At 48.6% G+C, this 22,481-nt stretch overlaps 1 protein-coding gene across 2 annotated transcripts in view; it reads left to right on the plus strand.

Moving 5' to 3' along the window:
• The window catches only part of CstF50 (cleavage stimulation factor subunit 1 Cst50), a 33,973-nt gene that overhangs the window by 8,315 nt on the left and 3,177 nt on the right, over nt 1–22,481 (plus strand). Inside the window, exons 7-12 of one of the 2 annotated variants that reach the window (XM_070534215.1) lie at nt 803–1,021; nt 8,035–8,157; nt 8,820–8,895; nt 10,744–10,823; nt 12,287–12,442; nt 14,527–14,671. In XM_070534215.1, coding sequence (XP_070390316.1) covers nt 803–1,021; nt 8,035–8,157; nt 8,820–8,895; nt 10,744–10,823; nt 12,287–12,442; nt 14,527–14,671 — 799 coding nt within the window. The remainder of the gene's footprint in view (nt 1–802; nt 1,022–8,034; nt 8,158–8,819; nt 8,896–10,743; nt 10,824–12,286; nt 12,443–14,526; nt 14,672–22,481) is intronic. The other variant, XM_070534216.1, reaches the window with a different exon arrangement.

A 22,481-nucleotide genomic window follows, 5' to 3' on the forward strand; every position in this document is an offset into this window, starting at 1 on the left:
GCCTGTAGTGTCTGCCGCCCGTTCTTGTGCCCGCTTGACTTCCATGCATGCTGTGACGGCGTTCCTTGGTTAGAGCTACTTTCCAACATCATGTCTCACAATCCAATTGGAGGGACGCGTACCATGACTATTTGGAACGCAGCCGTGATGCTTGGAGAAAACAGTATGCGGCTGAGGGACAGACAATGGTTCGGGAGTTTCCTCTCGGTAGCAAAGGGGCCTAGAACCGGAGAGCACAGCAAGGACTGCGCCCGTTGGACTGAAGGAACTCTCACATTCCCCTCCGTGAATGTGGGAGTTCCGTCTGGCTGGGAAATAAGCCGACGGCATGTAATGCTAGGCAAAGGTCCTCCATATCAGCACGCGTCAGACATTGAAAGGACCGCTAACTTCCAGCCTATGTACGAGCAAAAATTAAAGGAGAGATAAAATGAAGAATATGGCAAAATAAGAACAACTGTCTCTACACCAACAACATAATTATAGTAACCTGAGAAAAAAAAAAAGGTATATGCACGTGCATTTAAATAACACATGGCCTATACTGTGCACAAACCCTGCGTAAAATAACTTTTAGATCTAAACTATTGTTTGCTGCAGTAACACTCAACTAAGAATGTCTCTAAGAAAATAAAACGTCGAAAAAAACACCCTGGAGCCTCCACACTCAGTGCTGAAGAGTTTAATCTGAAACCAGTGCGGTCGCTGGGTCAGCGGCTACCGCGTCTGATTTTGGCTCGGTTGGCGGAACACTTTGTTCTTCTTTGTGGGCTGCCTCCTCATCCGCCAGCGTCTCCTGCAGGACGAGCGCTGCAAATTCGGAGTCCTCCCGCGAGCTCAGCCAGCACAACTCGGCCAGCTCGCAGTCCGTCGACGGCGCCGCCGCAACAGAAGGCCCCGCGGAGTCGCCTGCTGCGCTCCTTCTCCTCTCCTCCGGGCGCATCCGGCCGATGTAGTGGCAGTCAAGGATGACCAGCGTCCTGCACCTACCGCAGGTAGCAGCGTCAGCGGGGAGGGGAAGGTGAGCGCCGCCCGAAGCAGCATCCTTTACAGTGAATGTGTGCCCGCTTGAACGGATAGGGCAAGTGGCGCTGGCCCCTCTGTCCACTCTCTGGCCATGCTTTCTCTGACACACACCAATGAGGTGCCGACACACCCTTCCTGGTACTTCCAGGTGGCCACATTCCGCATCGTCTGGCCAGCCTCTGTAGGAGTTGTAGATGGCGCAGTCAGCTGAGTAGCAGGCATCCTTGTGGTGGGAGGGCCTGACCATGCACCCCACTGTCGGCGCAGGCTGCAACGATGGCCCGAAGGTGCGACAAGAGTAGGCGGCTTGACCATTTTAAGCAGAAGTGGTTTGCCACTTGAAGGTACCGACGGAGGCAGCTGTCACCGACCGTCGAGGGTGCATATGGAGGCGGGAAGATTCCACCAGACACCAGCAGCAACAGTGTTTGCAGCAGCTGCAAAGACAGCACTCGTTTCTGAGAAGGCGGCAAGGAGAGAAGGGAGGCAGAGAACGGGAGGTCGTGCCTCTGGCTGGACACTTTGTTTTTCTTCCTTGCGTGCACGACAAAGTACTTGTGGCGCATGCACTCTGGGCCTGCAGTGGATCCATGTGCAGGGAAAGCAATGCCCGAAGCATCCGAACCAAGCTGTCACCTTCACATAGAAAAAACTCGTGAGGTTGCACCGCCACCCACCTCCCCTTCCCCGCTTGACATTTCTGCAACTAGACACAAAAACAAAGAGACGGAAGAATGAGCATATTAACCAACCCTCTACAAATATGTATGATGATAAATGGAAGTTGGAACCTGGGGCAGTTTGAAAATAAGGGCATGTACACGAAGGAAACTAAACCCTGAAAGCTGGAACAGAGGTGTGCTCGTATCTCTGCGGGTAGTCCTGAAGGAAAAATGTGCTCACTTGCAGAGGCAGAAAGCAAAACCAGAGTGTTTCTTTTACCAGGAAGGTCTGGAATTGTGTGGGCGACTTCGGAATGGTCATCACCTTACAGGGCACCAGTGTGGCGGCTGAAAGTGGTCAGTAGCACTTAGCGTTCTGTCTCCCAGACCCAATGTTGCTGGGCTTCGGCACCAACACATCTAGCCTGCAGTGGTAGGCCTTCAATCAGCAATATGAATGCAGGCCCTGGTTCTCACGGTCTGAGGATCCATCGGCTGACACACGAGGGATAAGAGTCGTTTCTTTGCGGGGTAAGGACCCAGCCATTTTGGAGCCAACACAGCGGAAAACCCTTTGCTGGCATCACTAAGGACGTAATTGCATTTGAGCAATAAGTCACCTGCCTGAAACCATACGTGGTGGGTTTCGGCACATCTGCAATACCATCATTAAGAGGTGACATTCATTACAGGCACAGTCGTGGCCAATGAAATGATTTTTGCCAATAGCTCCAGCTGATCTTGCACCCCTTTGGCACACTAAGAACTCTTGCTCCAACTGAGGGAGAAATCTCATTACCGCCTGGCTGCACAGCGCCAAAAGCCTCTTTTACTGCATTCTCACCTGTAAAGGGCAACCCGAAAGTGACTTCTCTCTCTTCTTCGACCACCCCTCCACTCGCACAGGTAGACACATCGCCAGCTTCCATCTCCCTCCACACGAAAGTGCCTCTGCAACAGCGCTTGTTCTCCCCCTTCTATATTGCTCTGAAAAGTCGTGCTGTATGAGCAGTGTCCAGTGCACCAGCCAACCTGCAGGTTAGCAAAGCCTCATGACAGCTGAGCACGTTGTGATTCGTCTACTCGATGAATTTCCTCTAAATAGACATTGGATTTCTGCAGTGCAAAGCACTCCTTTTACATTGCAGAGCAGTTCACCTCTGCAGGGAGCAGTGCCTGACTAGCAAAGGGTGCAGGACACCATTGAATTCCTGAAGGAGGACAGCCCCAATCCTAGGTCACTCGTGTCATCCTGGACAATGAATTTCCTCGTGAGATCAGGCAACCTGAGCCGCTCTGTCTCATCAATGGCTCGAGACAAGCCACCAAACGCCTGCTCTTGCTCCTGACCCCAATGTCATCCAACAGATCTTCTGAACAAATTTGTTAGCAGGGCCTGGAGTCTCGCATAGGATGGAACAAATGACCGATAGAAATTGGCCATTCCAAGTAAACGGCAGAGGCCCCAATATGTTTTTGGGCATGGGAAAATGCAGAAGAGCGTGGAGTAACTCTGAGTTCAGCTCAGTGGAACCGCTGCCCAAGGTGAACTCAAGCAACTGCACTCAAGTTTGTGCCATTTGTGCCTTAGCTGGATTTAGCGTCATGCCTGCTGCCATGAGCCCCCTGAATAGTGCTCAACGTGCCAAATATGCTCCTCAAACCTTTGTGGGCATATTATAATTTTGTCAAGGTAGCACATTGCATGGGAACACTTGGCCTTGCCTAGAACTTAATCCGTTAGCCTCTGAAGTGTTGCCGGTGCATTGCATAGGCCGGAGGGCATCGCCCCATACTTAAAAAGCCCATAATGGCAAGTGAAAGTTGTCCTTGCTCGGCCAAAGTTCCATCTCTACTTGGAAGTAGCCTTTAGCAGCATCCAGAGCCATGATATACTTCGCTGAACCTGCACTGCTCACAATTGACGCAGTAGTTTGCAGCTGATAGGCATCCTTATAGGTCATTGGTTTCAGCTGGTGGTAATCAATGCAAAGGCGGAAAGTGCCATATTTTTTTTTCAGATCCAGGACAATAGGAGATGCTCATGGGCTATTGGAACATTTATGACACTGATTGCTAGCATCTTGTCAAGCACACCATCAATAGCCTGCCTGTTGGACACGCTAACAAGCCTGGGATTACATATGAGAGGACGCATATCTCCCATTTCGATCTTGTGGCGCACAAGGTCAGTGCAACCTGCATCATCCATGAACAGCTCATTGTAGTTGGACAGCATTTTGGACATGTCAGATTTTATTGCGATGGCAATTATACGGACACTACAGGTGGACTTTTGGTAATGGTTGGCATCGCCGTGAGGTTCTATGTAAAGTCTAATTGCAATAAGATTGTGCCTTGTGTCATATGCTGTGGGTGCAAGTGGTTGAGCCGAGGAGGATGGTGGTTTGATGTGTGCCGCCCTGCCATGTGCCCAATGTTGGAAGTCATGTGATCAAGCGTACCTAAGGTGGCGGGAAGGACTTGAGCACGCATTTCCTCCTTTGGTCCAGCCGTGGTTGCGCATGGCTATATGTGCGGCTGAGTGCATTGTGGCCTCTGCGCCCCATTCTTGGAGGCAATCTGCGGTTAGTGCAATGGCCCGGCGAGCTTAGATGGCTGGTTGCTTCATGAACGCTGTATTCCTGCGTGCTCAGTGTTTGAGGTTGTGAAAACGTGTTGAAGTGAGAGGCATCATGAAGTTATTGCTCCCCGAAGCCAGCGCTATTCATCATGGCAGCATTGTGACAGCTAGTGTTTGGGGTCATCGAATGAGATCTCATTTTTTCCTGTGTGAGCATGAGACCATGCTTAATAATTTAATCGGGAAGCGAATGTTTACTGCAATTTACTCTGCCGATAAAACCATGAACGTTGCTTTGTGTAGTTGTCTTAATTGCTATTGCTAGCGGTGCTTCACCTTTTGGGCAAAACTGCGACTTCTCTGTTTCAGATACAACCCTACTGCACTAGCAATTAAAGGGTGGAACGTGCCACCGTGTGCAGGCAAGGCAATACACGTGACAGTGCCTGCCAGAGAGGGACCAGCCTCTTTAGCTAAGAGTGCTGTATGGATGAGGCACTCGTCCTGCACTAATACATGCAGGAGCCATGGTGCTGGTGAAAGGCTTCAGAAAGGACAACGATCTGGGACTTGGGAAAGAACTTGCGGCTCAGAATAATGGGGACAGTCAAGCCATGTAAGTGAATGAAGCAGAAGTGCTTCATTTGCCCCTCTCTTCAAACAGTCACATTCACTTCACTGCCCGCAAGAATGGAGCCGCTGGTAAAGCAGAAAGTTGTTAAGCGTTCTCTCAAGCAAGCAAAACATTTCGGCAAGATAGCCAAACTCTGTCACTGAACAAAGAGGCACTGGCCCCTGTGTCAAGGAGCCCTACAATTTCATGACTGGCAATGATGGCAGTGATTAATTGCGCGGTTACATCCGAGGGTAAGCCCTGCACAACATTTGAGGGGGTCGGGGGGCAATGAGTTCAGTTGAATGCGTCTTAATGCCCGACCACCATCCCCGTTTTCCTGACAGAAGGGTCGAACACTGCGCTCTGCCACGTGTGTTCTTGCGGTTGAAAGCACTTTGTTCTGTTTGCCCTCCTCCGCCTGCTGTGCTGCCCTCAGGCAGTTTTGGGAGCATGTTTTCTACATGGCGCGCATTAATCTAGAACGTTGTGCATCATTCAGGAGGCAGTTCGGACCTGTGTGCCACACTAAATGCACACCGTGCATATGCATGTGGGTCGAAGGCTTTTTTGCTGATCTCTTAGATTTGCCGATTTTTGATGCCTACCGCAAAAGCGGGCTTGCACAGGCGATGGCTGCTAGTGTGATTGAGAGAGAGCTCTTGCCTTCGCACAGGCACGTGCGGCTCCAGCGCTTAGCTCATGGGTGGTGGAGGGTGGCAGGCATGCACAGCCACCATGTGTGCGCTTGGCCTCGGTGGCCAAGTTCTCCACCACAGAATCGATTATTGTGCAGGTAGGCTGCAAAGTTCAAGTGAGCCTGCCTTATCACCCTTTCAAACCACTTATTGTTAGAGGCTGCCAGCCCTGCTATCTGAAACAGCTTTTCCATCGCTCGCACATGCTGAAAAAGTGATCCGTCTGGGCCTCATAACTCGAGCATATGCTCTGTCATAAGATGGTAGTTAGTGGGTAAAAATTCCTGGTAGAAAGCTGCCTTGAAATCTTCAGCGTCATTGCATGGTGGCCAAAAAGCCGGTACTACTGAACTGCTCACTGTTTAGGAACATTGGGCACAGCACAAACGATCATCTTGTGCTCATGAAGTCCTCTAGCTGCCTGACAGTGCGCCAGATCCTTGAGGAAGCCCATGACATCAACTGTGTAAGTGTAACCATGAAAGGTGGGCACTGCTAGCTTAATTGCTGGCCATGAGTAAATATTTTCGCACCTCCGAGGAAGCCCAGAGGGCACTGGAAATCGACTGAATTAATCGCATGGCTTCGGTAAGCAGCATTCTCGTGTGTGGTGCAGTTGACCCACTGGGAGCGCCTGCTGGTGAGCTTTGACCACTTGGGGCATGCGGGGCACCTCTTCCAGTTCAGTCAACAGTCTTGTGCTCAAATGGACACAACCTCAAATTGACTCACGATTCCCCACAACGGAACTCACAGCAGGTGCCATCTCCATACCTTCTCCGTGGCCACCTTGGATGGAAGCCACAGCCGTGTAGCCCCTGAAGATAGGCGGTGTGCACAACAGTTTTCCTTCTTTCGTGGCAGTAAGCTTTAGAAGACCTACACTAATTAAGTCAGTACTCCGTGCTTCGTGTTCTTAGAGTGGGGCCCAGCTGCACACTGCTCCACACCAGCGTCAGCTGAGTAATTGAAGAAAGCAACATTAATGAGGGTTGTGAATAATGACGACTCCTTGAAGCCAGGAAACATGGCATGGCAAGCTGATCACATGGGTTTTGGGCTCATTGCACACAGCAGCCATGCAAAGGCAATCAGTGCTCTACGTTTGTCATCAAATTATGGGCCAGCTCTACATCTCCCTGCTTGGTGTCGGTAAATAGCCCCAAAGATGGGCTTCTTGTCACAACATAACGAACTGCGGAGAGACCCACTGAAGGTTCAAGCACCGAGCCAAAGGGAGAGGCCGGCTCTTGCCACACGTATGGAGCTCCCTTCCAGAAGAACAAGATCTCTAGGACAGTAAACGGCATTTATAGAGCAGCACACTGTGCAGCAAAATACAATACTGCGTTTGAATGCAGAGAGCACACTTGGCATCTGCTGCCCCCGATGGCAGGGAAAAGCAAATGGCGTGCCGCGTCAACCAGTTGTTGATGCACACAGGCTGAGATGGGTTTGAAAACACTAGCTAGTGCTTGCCGCTGCCAACTCTAGTCAGCGACACTTGGGACACAAGGAATGCGATGCACTGTGTGCCTGTGAGAAATGCAAGGGCAGCACGCAGACTCCCTCAGCAGGCCACATTGATGCAAGCTGGCAAGGCACGTGGATGTCCTAAGGCCAGAATGTTCAGGACAAAGAGATGGACACGTGCCTCTTTTGCCCAGTTCTTGTGCTTGTCAGAACTTCTTCCCTATGTCATGGCCCAGTCGGAGAGCCACATAGTGTGGCTGCTCAGAATGTGGCTGCAATGCTCGGCAAGGACTGCAACTTGGCTGGCCGAACGTTGAAGTATAAGTTGTTTAGAGTAGAAGGAAATGGCTTGGTAGGCATGTCACTCACTGTTTCTGTAGGTGGATTGTTGAGGGTGCATTTCTTGAGCAGTGTTCACAGACCCCTCAACTCTCGTGGGGTCCATGGGAGTCTGGTGACCATTTACTGACATTTTTACCGACACAGCACTACGCAAACTTCTGTGCTCCTGCAGCATGTCCCTTTGTTTGGTGCCGTTTGAATTTCCTTTGTGCCTTCACATTGGAGATGGGTGGATGACAGTTTTTCATTTCATAAGCTTCCCACCTTGCAGGCTTCCACAGAACTAATTCGCCGCATTGATTGCTGTCCCTGTCCTTTGAAGTGTCTATTAATTCACCCTCACGCTGTCATCTGCTAGCCTCCTGGTTAGCTCAGGTGGTAGAGTGAACGCACTGGAGAAGCTTAGGTCCTTGGTTCGATTCCCATACCAGGACGAATTCTTCTTTAAATGCGAAGCTTTATTTCGAGTAAACCTGTATGGGTTTCCTTTGTAGCTTCGTGTTACTGGCAGGTATATGACAATTTTCCCTTTCATGAAGTTTTCTCTACCTTGCAGGCATACACAGAACTGATTTACTATTCGGATGCATGAACCTTGTCCTGTCCTGTAATTCTGAACTTGATGCTCTATTTCAGGAGGTGACGTGCCTCGAGTTCCATCCACGAGAGCAAATTCTGGCATCCGGCAGTAGGGACTACACTGTCAAGTTCTTTGACTACTCAAAGCCGTCCGTGAAGCGAGCCTTCAAGACGATTCACGTGAGTTCCCCTGCAAACATAGTGAATCGTTGTCGCTCCTGTCAATTCTCCGGTTCATTCTAGAAATTTACTAATGTAACACTAATACTGCAAAAAAAAAAAAAAAAATCTGGTTGTGAAAATAATTAGAAGCTTTTGAAAGGGTGCAAGATTGCAAAACTGCATGCAATAAATAAATTGTGATGGTACATGCGCCACCCTCTTGATAGCAGCTCAAAAAGCCATATACAAGAAAGGTGCCTTATTCAGGCAAGTTTATTCAATTCCCGAAGCAGGCAAGATTGGCAGCAGCAAAGGGACTGAAAAAACTCAGTGTGGTCTAAAAACAATGTTTTCTATCTCTGCCGTTACAAGTTTGCTTCTGAGTGTGTGCTCCGTCTAAAGGCAAATGATCATTAATAAAGTGCGTACATATCCAACAATGTAGGTGCTGAGGGGAAGCTTTTCTTTTTCAAATGCGTGCTATCCCATTTCCTCAACACGTCATTTCGTGTCCACAGAATGTTTACAAATTACAAAGTTCACAGGTTGGAACATGTTCATTATGTGAGGCATAATAATGTTTCTATGTTACAGTACTGATCCAGGTTCAGTCATTTTTCTGCCTTGAGGTGTTTTAGGACTGTTTTGGCTGATGTTAAACGATTGTTTTAAACCTGCAGGAAGCGGAGATGGTACGAGCCCTAGCATTCCACCCGTCTGGCGACTTTGTGCTTGTGGGAACCCAGCATCCTACCAGTAAGTTTACTCCTTGCTTGACAAGAAATATTCTTTTTGATTGTCCTGCACAGTAGCACACGTGGAATTTTTGAAGGGACCTTGCAACAATGTTTTGATAAAAGCATGGAGAAAATGTGGTGCTTTCTTCAGCAGGAAGTCCTTACAGTGGTTGCCGTTATGGGTTCTTTCATCACAGGATGATTTCAGAAGTGCAACAGCTGATGTACTAAAAGAAAGAGGGACACAATGGTGGACAACAAATGTGTGCATTCTTCTTTGTGTGTGCATAAGCTGTTGGACTTCAAGAGCATATAACTGATGAACATTAACCGACAAGCCCAACTCGCTGTCTTGTGAGTGTCTTTTGGCTCTCAATGTGTCCTATATGTTATCATCAAGGCCATGCCACTAAACTGTACTCAATGAAAAGCTAAGAATTCAGCGGCAAATACACTCGCCTGATTAAAAGGGAATTGGTACCTACTAAAAAAAAATTGTAATGTTTCAGGGTGTATCTTGTCCCTAAACAGTAATGGTCATCTGTCAAACGTGCCTTTCATTTTTTTTAAACTCTGCACTTACGACTTTCCTGTCCAAAATTCTATGATAACACACATGCCTTTTGTGACCTGAAAGTAACAGGTGTGCAGCCTTAAGAAAAATGCATGCAAGGTAAGTGACGATTATTGTTTGGGAACAAGATTGGCTCCGAAGGGTGCAAACTTTTCTTAGAGTGTAGGTATGCCAGCCGATTAAGTTTGCTCACTTGACGTGACATTATGGCAAAGGAAAACTACATCACTGCTGCTATCATCTGGACTATAGAAAGCTATGTCAGTGGCTCTCAGCAACTATGTTGTAGAGCACACTGTCACTGAGGGCAGATTCAGTGCAGTTTTGTGGGTGGAGCTTGTGCTGTATTCTTTGTAGGTTGCTACGAAATGTAGTTGAACTCACCCTCACGAAGTGTTACTGTCAGCACTGTTGTTTCTGGCCACACCCTCAGTATCGTGGTAATGGGGTAAAAGTATCACTTACCGGTCAAGCTAGAGCTTGTTCACGGGCGAAGGTAGTGAGCTTGCATTGTTACATTGTCAGAAATTACCTTCAGAGCTCGTTGAACCTCTTGCATTGCAGTGTGCTCCCCAGCCACTCTAATGCATCTGTTAACACGTGTAAGCCTTGTATCATTTTATGAGCAGCTGCCGTTGCTTTAATGGGCAATTGCAATAAAATTTTGGACCAGACTAAATGTCCAGGTACAGATAGTGTGGGTATAAAGCAGCCTCTGTGCAAAAATTTGTTCGAAATGTGAATGGACACACCATGAAAAGATTGTGGGTGGAGATATTTTTTATCCTAGGGGAAAAAAAAAAGAAAGAAAACTGCCGTTACTGCTTGGCAGAAGTGACACACAGAATCGAGCATGTTGAGAACCAGCGCAGTACCTGAGCGTGAATTCCGAGATTGAGCTGCACCCGCGGTGCACTGAAGATCTCGCAGGCCACGCTCTGGTATGTTCCGTATTTGTAAGTCACAATGTACATACGTCACCCTCTGAGGTTTTAAAGTCTGTTAATTTAAGCAATTGAACAGTGACGAGCCCTGCAGTACTGGCACGATTGCTTTGATATTAAATACTGCTTATTTCTAGTCATTTACTCCAAAGTGAAATTTGTTGCAGTAGGCCTTTGACATCTGTAACCTATTGTATCGTGCAAGTAGCCCACATTTAGGCCAGCTGCAGAATTAACTGTCGTGTAACTGCATTACTCCATTATTGGAGTATCACTTAGCACACTGGATGAATGAGGGTGCCATTTGCAACTAACGCCTGCCATTTCTTTTTCATAATTTGTTATCCAGTACGACTTTACGACGTCAACACAGCCCAGTGTTTCGTGTCGAGCATACCTTCTGATCAGCACAAGGGTCCCATAAATGCGGTAAGCTGGTTCCACTTATCCTAACATAGTGTAATGTGTTCTTTCTCTAAATATATAACTATGGTCCAGTAGCAATGCAGAACTGGTCATAAGACCAATAGTTAAGCCTCGATATAACCAAATTCTAGATATAACAAAGTATTTAACTTTTCATAACCTCTTGTATATAGAACACCATGTATTTAAAACCTCAATATAACAAAGTGTGTCTGTGGGCAATTGCAATGCAACGAAATTTCGCTGCCGCCAGAAAGGAATGCTGAGACAATAAATGGAAACTTCCACGGACGCAGATAGTCAAATGATTGACTTACAAGTAGCTGCTTGCAAACGCACCTCTCAAATCGCACGCCACGAGTGTCGCCTTCCCTTGCGACCGAATGGAAAGAGGGGGAGGGATGCGAGCTTGCGGTAATGCGATCAGGCGCGCATGAGGGTGGAGAGGGCTGGAGTTGGGGGGGTAAGGTGGCGCGCGTCTCAGCCGTGGTTGCACATAGCTGTAAGCGCGGCTGAGTGCATACGCAGCAATGCACCCTGCTTTAGAGGTAATCTGCCACGTGTGCAAAGAGTGGGCTCACCGAGACTGTGTGGCACCATGTAAGCTGTCTTCCCATGCATTTAATATTGGAGGTTGCATAATCTCGAGTTTTGGTGACTCATTGAATTAAGAGGCACATGAAGCATTCGCTCCCCGCTGCCGGCACTTTTCCCGATAGTGTCGTCAGGGTGCAAGCGACGCCATCAGCAGCAGGGGCAGAGTGCATGCTAAAGTTTGGCTGGCTTCGCTTAGCTCATATCGCCGAAGTGAAGATATCGTCGACGTATGTGGCATGAAACCGTATCATTCGTCGTCGACTCCCAAATTTACCAAAATGAAGTTTTCTCATTGAAAGTTGATTTTTTTGATTGCCCGATAATTAGGAAAAATCTGCAGCTCTTTTCCGTGTAATAAAAATTATTCGGCGGCTGTACTTATTTGCATTAAAGGTCGAATTCCAGTACAATATTTCACTATAACGAAGCAAATTGCCGATTTTACCGACTTCGTTGTATTGAGGTATAACTCTATAAGTGGACTGAAATCAACATGGTTGGTAAGAAGTGGCTGATATGACGCACGTGTCTAATGCATTAAAGAAGTAATGTGCATGATGTCTCATCTCAACTGTAATTGATAATTGAAAACTAATTGTATGTCCCTTTAAGAGCAGACTGTGCTCTATACGTGTGTTATACAAAGAGAAAAGCGCAATGCACAGTACGGCATGTTTCACATGCCTTGGATGCTCCGCAAAATTAGAGCTGCTGTACCACCTGTGCTGTGAGTGGACTCCTACGTGGTGGCAAGACGCGTTTCAAAACTTCTGAACTTGGGCTGCAATGCTGCTTGCACCGCTTCAATGACACTAATAGGGCGTGTACGTCTGTAGTGATATCCTTCACACTTTCTATTTCATGAACAGATTCGCTACAACAACTCTGGCAAGCTGTACGTCTCGGCTTCCAAGGACGGCGATCTGAAACTCTGGGACGGCGTGAGCAACAAGTGCGTCTGCACATTCCCGCAGGCTCACGACGGCAACGAGGTCTGCTCCGTGGTCTTCTCACGTAATGGCAAAGTGAGTAAGGAGCTCGCTGTACTCCTCGTTGATACGGCTGCTCTCTGTTAACACCCCTGCGTCTTTGGCGATATGGTGCATCTGGGCAAGCAGCTAGAATGGCTGCTGCACGGTAATCGTTCTAGATGTTCTGCGCAGTACAGGACTGGGCTCACGGCTTCGATAAAACTGCTGTGCAGTGTTATGCGCTTGTAACAAGTGTTACATTAAGAGGAGTGCTAGGTATGTGTAACTCTTCCAGCCACACCGCTGGCTGTTTTCTGTCATTGTTACAGTGGAAGGCTCCTTTCACCACAGCAGGGACAGATGGCGCCACTGTTTCATTGCAGTGAAATCAAAATTTTTTTATTAGGCTCGCCACATACAATGCCTATTCCAGATTTATTGTGGATAAACAGGAGGGCAAGTAATGCTTACAAGTGTGTGTCAAACTGAACCTTCCACAAAGTGATACCTCTGTACAAAATTTCAGCATAAACAATCCAAAGGTCTACCTGTAAGAGTCGTGTGTACCAGCTGGCCCTATTTATGCAATGCTCGGAATACTGTACAACGTCGGACAACCCTGTCTGAGAATCCACCTGTGAAAAACTTGAATGCATTTCACTTTGCAGCTATCCATAGCTCTTACTTCCAGTCTGCTAAATATCCACTGAAAGTATTGATATGTTACTAAGAATTTTCATATCTGCCAAGAATAATTCAAACGTTACTAAGAATTCACTGAGATTACTTATGGTATATTACTGTACAGCATAGACTGCTTATAGTGTAAGTCACTGGAGGCACGAATATCTACACTATAAGTGGTACTGCACTATAACCAAAACAACATTTTTCAAAAGATGCACATATTTAGACCGTGTAGCCAAAGCAGCCACCCATATCCGAGAATTGAAATATGCCACCGGAATGTTTACCTCCGTTTAAATTTACGAACGTTAAAATGTTAATGTCAGAGGTCCTGCAGCAGTCTTTGCACGAAGCAAAGCGACAGAAAAAAATATATATGTGCAGTTGAACCTTGCAATAATGAAATCGGAGGGGAATGTGAAAAGATTCGCTTTCACAAGAATTTCGCTGTTGTGAAATGAGACAGCACAGATACTTAATGCGTCGCAGTATGAAACTTTGCTGTCGAAATTTCGTTAACCTACTTTGGCAAGCTTGCTCGTGGATATAGAATGACATTGCCAACAGCGCATGTGCACGGATGTGCGCTAGCACCCCCTGCCAATTGCTCTGGCGGGAGTGCCTGTGTTTCAATCGCAGATTTCATTCTGTTGCCCTCCGCCGTAGTGGAGTGCTCCGGCGCAGTTTGTAGGCCGCTCCGCATCTGCTATGGGAGTTCACTATATACATGTATCACAGCATATTTCAGAGCAATAGGTGGTGCTCTTGTCGATTTGAGATAGTACAAAACTGCTTGAATCAGGTGTGCTGTCTAAATATAGAAGCCTGCCTCACTACTTGGTGACAATATACGTACACAAAATTTTTGACACAGCAAGTGCATCTTGTGTTGAGTGATAATTTGGGGAACATTATCACCCTCAGAAAGTTGCAGAACGTAATCATGGCAGTATTGAAAAAAATATATACAGATATATTTTTACAAAGGCATCCATAAAGGTAGGGTGGCAACAGTGCTTTTACCTTACGGTACACTGGAGCTCTGCGCTTTTAGCTCACCACACTTGAATGTGCGTAATTGGGTAGGTTTTGCACAAGATAGCATAGAAGTCAGGCATAATATGTATTTCGGCTGTGAGTGTGTCCGTAAGGACTGAGACATGTACAGATCCGAGGTTTCTCTTTTGTGCCCCACACAAACTCTGAGTGTGACGGTGTCTGCATGAAATTCAGAGGCCACAACAGGCAATACTGCGTCGGACAAAGGCAACATTGTGTGCATCTCAGTGATTAAGTTCTTTGGTGGTGTTCGCTGTCACAGAGTGCGCTATAAATGAGTTCAGAGCTAGAGAGACCCCTGAAGTTTTAAACTTTGTTTTTCCCAAATGTATAATCTTGCTCTAGCTTTTTTCATCACGTCGCCAACAGTGCCAACCTCCTCTTCTTTGCAGTATGTCCTGTCGAGCGGCAAAGACTCCATTGTGAAGCTCTGGGAGCTATCCATGTCACGGTGCCTTATTGCATACACGGGTGCTGGAGCTACCGGCAAGCAAGTCCACAGGGCACAGGGCATCTTCAATCACACGGAGGACTATGGTGAGCTGCGCGGGCACTAGACTTCAAAAAGGGGCATTGCCTTATGGACCAGCATTTAGGAATCACGGAGCTGGTGGTGGTCAAACTAAAGCTGAGCTAGCTGCAACCAAAATTTATAGACGCCTAGTGTTTTTGAGCTGGTCCAACTCCTACAGAGATATTTCAGACACAATTCAGACATATTTGACTATCCCTAAAACGTTGTAGAAACAGAATGAGAAGCACAACTTAGTATTGTGTTCTGCGTGCCTCTCATTCTAATTCTATGTCCTTTTTAGCTCTAGTTAAATATGTCCAAATGCCTTCATCAGATGTAAGAGGTGAGGTTGTGCTTCTTTCCCCTTATCGCCTTCGGGTTCCAATAAATTTCCGTTGCAGTTTTTGCAATTCTAATTCAGTTGGTCGTTCCCAACCGGACAGACCTCTGTCAAATGTTTACCAGTGACGTTTTGGTAGTGTTGAAGCCAGAAATCGCATGTACAAGTCTTGTGAAAGGGCACAGAGTTCCCTGAAAGGAAATTTTTGAAGAAATCATCAAAAACGAGAATGAAGCTCCAAGTTTGCATCTGTTTAGCTCAGTAATTAATGCATTTGGTATTTTTGACCCCACTTTTAAAGGGGACACTAAGGGCAAATACTAAGTCAAGCTAAAGTGATAGATTAGTGCTCGAGAATCACAAAGGCATCAATATTATCGCAAACAGAGCCTTAATAACCGAGAAATTGAGGTAAATGAACGACGTGATTAGAGACTCCCCCGGGACATTCAAGCACTTGCCCCATGACGAAAGCACTGCTCAGTTAATTTCTGTCACTAGTAATCAACCACTCATTGCACAAAACATCCTCCTATTGTACTATAAGACGATATAAAATGCTACTTATCCAGTTATATTTCATGTTTAGACAAAAGAACTCGTTGAAATCATCCTTGACAACGACGCGGGTGAGTTGATGTTCGCCTCGATGTCAGTGAGGGAAACTTGAAGATATTATGGATGTCGCGAAGTCACGTTACAGTAGGCAAGCCAGTGACGCTGATTGCAATGGGGTTAACTGTTTATTAAGATAGAATATGCAAGCGATAGAAAGGAAAGTATTTACACGGACATCACTACGAGTAACATGTTTAGAATTTTGGTCTTCTTTCTCAGCCGAATCTCCACCGAATGCCCACCAACGGCCCCGCACGCACCTAAAAGCATTCCCAGCAACCCCCTCGCCCCATCGTTCGTCCAATCACACTGCGGGGCGCGCAGTGTGCACACAACGGGGCTCCAAGGTGACACTATCGGGAGTTCCAATACATCCAGGTCGTTGCCACCAATCCCTTGCAGTGCAACGAGTCCCCTTTTGTCTCACAACCTCGCAAAAAAAACACACTTCCCGAAGAAAGCACTTCCGCGTTCTGTTCGGGCATCTGGACAGCTTGCGAATGTCTCGGCACAGTGCAGTTAAGCGGCGAGGGGCTGACTTCAAGGCCAGGGCATTGCTTCCGCGAACCGGGTGGCGGAAGCCCGACACACAGTCACCCCTCCTACGCGCTCTTCGTAGCCCGAGGGTCCCCCACCCACGATGCTATAAGTCGCCGCCGTCTTGGTGTCGAACCACTCGTCTCCTTTGACCACCCCGCGCGACAATTGCATGCAGCTGTCCGCACAAACGACGCCGACTTCACTCCTCCCCACCAAGAATGTCACGGGGATACTTGTTGTCAGCGTGACATTTTTCACACACACACCCGCACACACCACGCAGCACATCACGAACGGTCCTTGCAATTCACAAAGGAAGGGCACAAATCTGCTGTCAGGTCCACCATGCATCCGCGGTAGAAACAACAAAAATAGCCTCTGTCGCCGTGAGGTCTGTCGACAGCAGCACCCGCGAACACTAGAATCGGGCACGTGCGTCCTAACCCGCATGCACTCACACACAAGCCTATACACACAAGCAATTAGCAAAGCCACCGTAGCTGCGCACTTCCCGTATCAGGCTTTTACTCCCCCTCCCCGTCATCTAATCGCGACAGCGCATCTGCACATCGATTTGCCGTTCCTTTTATGTGAACTATCTCTAATTTATACTTCTGAAGCGCCAGTGACCAGCGCATCAGCCTTGGGCTGGTGGATGCGGAGCCGGCCAGAAACGTTAGCGGATTATGGTCGGTGGCCACCTTTATTTTTGCTCCAAATAGCCAGGTGTCCAGCCTCCCCAGCGCCCACACGACCGCAAACGCCTCTCTCTCTATGGCTGACCACTTTGCCTGTGATGCTGTCAGCTTTTTACTCAAGAATGCGACTGGCTTTTGTTCTCCCTCCACAAGCTGCGATAGGCAAGCCCCTACCGCTATCTCGGAGGCATCGGTTGTCAACAGAAACTCATTATCATGATCAGGCGCCACTAACTGCGGCAGTGATGCTAATACGTTCTTTACAGCGCAAAATGCATTTTCTGCCTCCTCATTCCACGGGATCACCTTAGGTATCCTACGGGCTGTCAAGTCAGTTAGCGGGCGTACCACCTTAGAATATTCGGGAATATATTCACGGTAATAGTTAAAAAGACCCAGGACACTCCTAAGATCCCTCTTGGTTTTCGGGGCCTGCAGTTTGAAGATGGCACTCACCCTATCTGGATCGGGGGAATGCGTCCCGGATCCGACGACATGACCAAGATATTTCACCTTTGTCTGTGCGAACTTGCACTTAGCAGGATTCGCCGTCAGACCCACCTGCTTGAGAGTGGCCAACACCTTTCCCAGGTGCTGCATGTGGTCTGCCCAGGTTGTAGAAAATACAGCCACGTCATCAATATATGCCATGGCATATTCTGAATGCTCACGTAAGACATCATTCATAATTCTCTGAAAAGTTGCGGCCGAGTTTCTCAGCCCGTACGGCATGACTCTCCAAGCATACAACCCTTTAGGTGTAGCGAAAGCGGTGAGTCGCTGTGACTCCTCTTCTAGAGCTATCTGCCCATACCCCCTAGTCATATCTAGCACCGATATGTAGCTGGCACGCGCTACCTCGTACAACAGCTCAGTCATATTCGACATAGGAAAGCTGTCAGGCTCTGTCACTGCATTTAATTTTCTGTAGTCAACACACATCCTTAATGAGCCGTCTTTCTTGGCTACACACACTACTGGATGTACAAAGGAGCTGTCTACCGGATACACGAAGCCCCAGTCTTGCAGTTCCGCAACCTGTCGCTCAATCTCCTTGCGGAATGCCACTGGCACCCTGTACAGGTGTGCTTTCTCCCGTGTTGCATTTGGAAGCAGTGCAATTTTATGTGAACCTACCAAGCATTTACCGGGTCGTTGAGAGAATACCTCCTGAGCTTCTCCTAAAACTCTACGTAGCTCGTCACACTGTCGCGCCGTTAACGTCTCGTTCGCCACTTGGAACTGTACGTTTTCTTCCTTCACTCTAGGACAGGGGGCATGCATCACTGCACCGAACTCTTCGTCCGATTCAAACACTACGCCTACATTATAGGATCTCGCCATGTATGGCCGCAGGCGATTCGCATGCACCCACTTCGTTCCCTCCTCAAACTGCACAACATAACTGTTGTCCCGCTTCTTCTCCTTTATTACCGCTGGCCCTTTCCATTTTGGCTGCAGCTTGCCTATCTGACTACCATCCAGCACTAGAACCTTATCACCTATGACAAATTGCTTTTCCCTCGCCCTCAAATTGTACTTCTCCGCGTACCGTCTTTAAATCGGCTCAGAATGTTCATTCACCTTAGCCGATGCTTCTGCCATCTTAGTCCTGAGATCCCTCAAGTACTGCGCTGCTGGCTTGTTCAACCCCGTAGGTAGTGTCCACTCCCCAGTCCATGTTTGCCGAAGGATGTCAAGCGGCCCACGCGGTGCTCGGCCAAACATCAATTCGAATGGCGAAATTCCTGTTATATCATGAGGCACTTCCCTATACGCCCATAACACGCACGGAACGTAGCGGTCCCAGTCCCCTTTGTGATCATGGACGACGTGCCGGAGCATTGCCTTAAAGGTGCCATTCCACCTTTCAACAATTCCGTTGCTTTGCGGGTGCTCTGGAGTGGAAAACCGCATCTTAACCCCTAACCGCTCCATGAGTTCCTGTGTTAACCTTGACACAAAGTTGGTGCCTTGATCACAGCAAATCAGTTCAGGCGTCCCGTATCGCGAGAACACTTCTATCAACGCCTGACACGTCGCTTTCGCAGTGAGGCTCCTTAAGGGAATCACTTCCGCCCACCTTGTGCATAAGTCCACCACACTCAAGGCATAGCGGTGCCCGCGTATCGACGCCGGGTCAAGTGGCCCTATACAGTCAATGTATACAACCTCAAAGGGTCGCTCAGGCCTCGTCAATGGGGTGATGGGCACGTTGTCTTTAAATGACGGTCGTGCAAATGTCTGACAAGTATGACAAGTTCGACAGTGGCGCTTTACATCCGCAACTATAGTAGGCCAAAAGAATGCGCTCCTAAGCCTTTGCTTCGTCTTTTTCTCAGAGAAGTGGCCGCCACTGGGTCTATCATGCGCAAGCTCTAAAACTTCTTTCCTTTTTGACTCGGGCAACACTAATTGCCTGTGCCGTTGGCCGTTAATCCTCTCGTCATGAAAAAGCATACCATCCTGTACTTTCATTCCATGCGTACCGTCAACTGCTTGCTTCCATGCTTCACCCAGCGAGTTGTCCTCTTTCTGCTCAACCCTGAAGCGGGCAGCAGGAGATGCATCATCCGAACCCATAGCTTCGTTTCCAGCCAGGCCGACGGACGCAACCATAACATCCTCCTCCGCCTCTTCGTCGTCATCGAGCTCTGGACCCCATTCCGGCCAGTCTGCGACTGCATTTTCTGTGGTGATAAACGCTTGCTCGAGAGTGGCTCTATCCTGTGCTTCTTCCTCCAGCTCCATTTTCGCACTTTCCAGAAGTTCGTGTGCCTCTGGCGTTAGCAATGCACCTATGCCTTTTGACAACACATCAGTGACTGCACACAGAATGAGCACCTGTTGGTGTCTGCATCCATCCTCTCCGGCTAGGGATAGTGGTAGATAAAGCAGGTCCGCGTCAACAACCTGACCAAATGCGCCCTTTAACTTAATTTTACCTGAACTCTTGCCCTTACAAGCCTCGGGTACCGTCTCTGTCCTCAACATAGTTATCTCTGCACCTGAATCGAGACAAGCCCTGACGGAATTTCCCCCAACTTCCAAATCGACCCAGTTTAACACCTCCGACGCGGCTTGCTGATTTACCTTATCACACTGCTCCACCTGCGGCCGAAAACTGTCAGATACAATTATCTCCGCCCTCGCTACGATTTTCCTGTTCTCTTCCTCGGGCTGCACCTTCTCGAAACCGTGCCGCGGGTCTGGACAATTGCTGGCATAGTGTCCAAATTTCTTACATTGGAAGCATCGGATAGCTTCCGTTCGAGTTTTCTTGCCTGCATTCCCTGTTTGGCCACTCGTCTTCCCCACGCGTCTGTCTCCTTCACAGATTGGCTTATCCGAACGCTCTCGGGTGCAGCCCACGCGTCTGCTTTCCTCATATGTCTCGGCTAGCTCGGCAATTTCGCTAGCAACAAGCCAGTGCGTGACTTCATTCTGCATCACATATGTCCTTACTTCCTCTGATAATATTTGTTTAAACCTATCGGCGATAACCAAATCTTTTAAATCCTTCAAGGTTGTGACATCCCTACTCTTTAGGTAGTATGAGAACAAAGTTTCTAACCTGGTCGCCACCTGATGCCATGAATCATCCTGTTCTTTCTTTACAGAAAGGAATAAGCGCCGATACTCATTAGGAGTCATTTTAAGTTCCTTTAGAATTTTTTCTTTGAGTTCAGGGTATGGCATTACGCTACCGTCCGACTCGCTTGCTACAAATGCTCTCATCTTCTCATTCAGGAACAGCAGCAATATCACTCCACGAATATCCTCGGGGATTTGCAATGTTTCGAAGAGAGTGTCCACGCTTTTAAACCATGCGGGCACTGCGGGATCCGCCTCTGGCATTGGAGCAAGAACTGCCTTCAATTCTTTTGCATACTCCCCCAGCTTGATACCCGACAACTGCCTCTGCCCGCGCTGTGCATCCACCAGCGGCTGTAGCTGCATTTGAGCGAGTTTAATTTTTTCCATCTCTAGCATTAGTCTGAGCTTCTCAAGCTCAAACACTTCTTTTGTGAGCAATTGCTCACCTGCTCGAATGGGTACATTTTCCCCTTCTTGACCAGACCCTGCGTCAGCCATGTCGCTCTCCGCCATCGTGAGATGTCCTAGAATCTTCCCTTTAACTCGAGAATATCACTAAAGCGCTAGCCCGAAATGGTGGACCAAGAGACAACAGACCAGTGCCCTACCTTGACCACTCCTGTCTCCGCCACCTGGACTGCCTCTCCGGAGTGTTGTTGGCCGTTCTGGGTGCTCCTGACAGCTCTCTGTCGCAGCAACCGCTGATAGTTGTCCGATGCGAAACAATTCCGCAAACTTCCCGTTCCTTTTCCAGGCTGCTCACTGCTCTCGAACTCCACGTCGCCACCGTCGCTATGCCGCCCTCGACATCACCTGCGCTCCTGCGGTTCTCCCCGTCAGCCTTGCCGACTCGAACTCCGCGGCGCTGAGTCGCTGTGCCACCTATGACGTCACCGGCGCTCCTGCGGTTCACCCCGTCAGTTGCTGACTCGAACTCCGCGGCGCTGCGTCGCTGTGGAACTCTTGACGTCTTCTGCGCTCCTGCGGTTCACCCTGTCAGTCTTGCTGACTCGAACTCCGCTGCGCTACGTCGCTAGTCCACCTGTGGCATCTCCGGCATTACTGTGGTGAGCGTCTCCGAGATTCCTGCAGCTCCGCTCAGCAACAATGAGCCTGCTGCAGACTGTCCAGCTTGCGGCTTTGCTCGTAGCTTCCTGCGCCGTCCTTCCGATGCTGATGTCGTGTCCTTTCTTGGGGCTTCCAAATGCTCCCCCGCCTGCTTGCTCTCCGCCCAAGCAACCACCACGTCACTTGCCTTCAGTAGAAAGACGTCGCGATCCTGTCGACTGCGCCAGTTGATGTTCGCCTCGATGTCAGTGAGGGAAACTTGAAGATATTATGGATGTCGCGAAGTCACGTTACAGTAGGCAAGCCAGTGACGCTGATTGCAATGGGGTTAACTGTTTATTAAGATAGAATATGCAAGCGATAGAAAGGAAAGTATTTACACGGACATCACTACGAGTAACATGTTTAGAATTTTGGTCTTCTTTCTCAGCCGAATCTCCACCGAATGCCCACCAACGGCCCCGCACGCACCTAAAAGCATTCCCAGCAACCCCCTCGCCCCATCGTTCGTCCAATCACACTGCGGGGCGCGCAGTGTGCACACAACGGGGCTCCAAGGTGACACTATCGGGAGTTCCAATACGTCCAGGTCGTTGCCACCAATCCCTTGCAGTGCAACGAGTCCCCTTTGTCTCACAACCTCGCAAAAAAAACACACTTCCCGAAGAAAGCACTTCCGCGTTCTGTTCGGGCATCTGGACAGCTTGCGAATGTCTCGGCACAGTGCAGTTAAGCGGCGAGGGGCTGACTTCAAGGCCAGGGCATTGCTTCCGCGAACCGGGTGGCGGAAGCCCGACACACAGTCACCCCTCCTACGCGCTCTTCGTAGCCCGAGGGTCCCCCACCCACGATGCTATAAGTCGCCGCCGTCTTGGTGTCGAACCACTCGTCTCCTTTGACCACCCCGCGCGACAATTGCATGCAGCTGTCCGCACAAACGACGCCGACTTCACTGGGTGGTCGAACAGTTTT

This window comes from Dermacentor albipictus, chromosome 2 (genome assembly GCF_038994185.2).
Source record: "Dermacentor albipictus isolate Rhodes 1998 colony chromosome 2, USDA_Dalb.pri_finalv2, whole genome shotgun sequence".
Lineage (NCBI taxonomy): Eukaryota > Metazoa > Arthropoda > Arachnida > Ixodida > Ixodidae > Dermacentor > Dermacentor albipictus.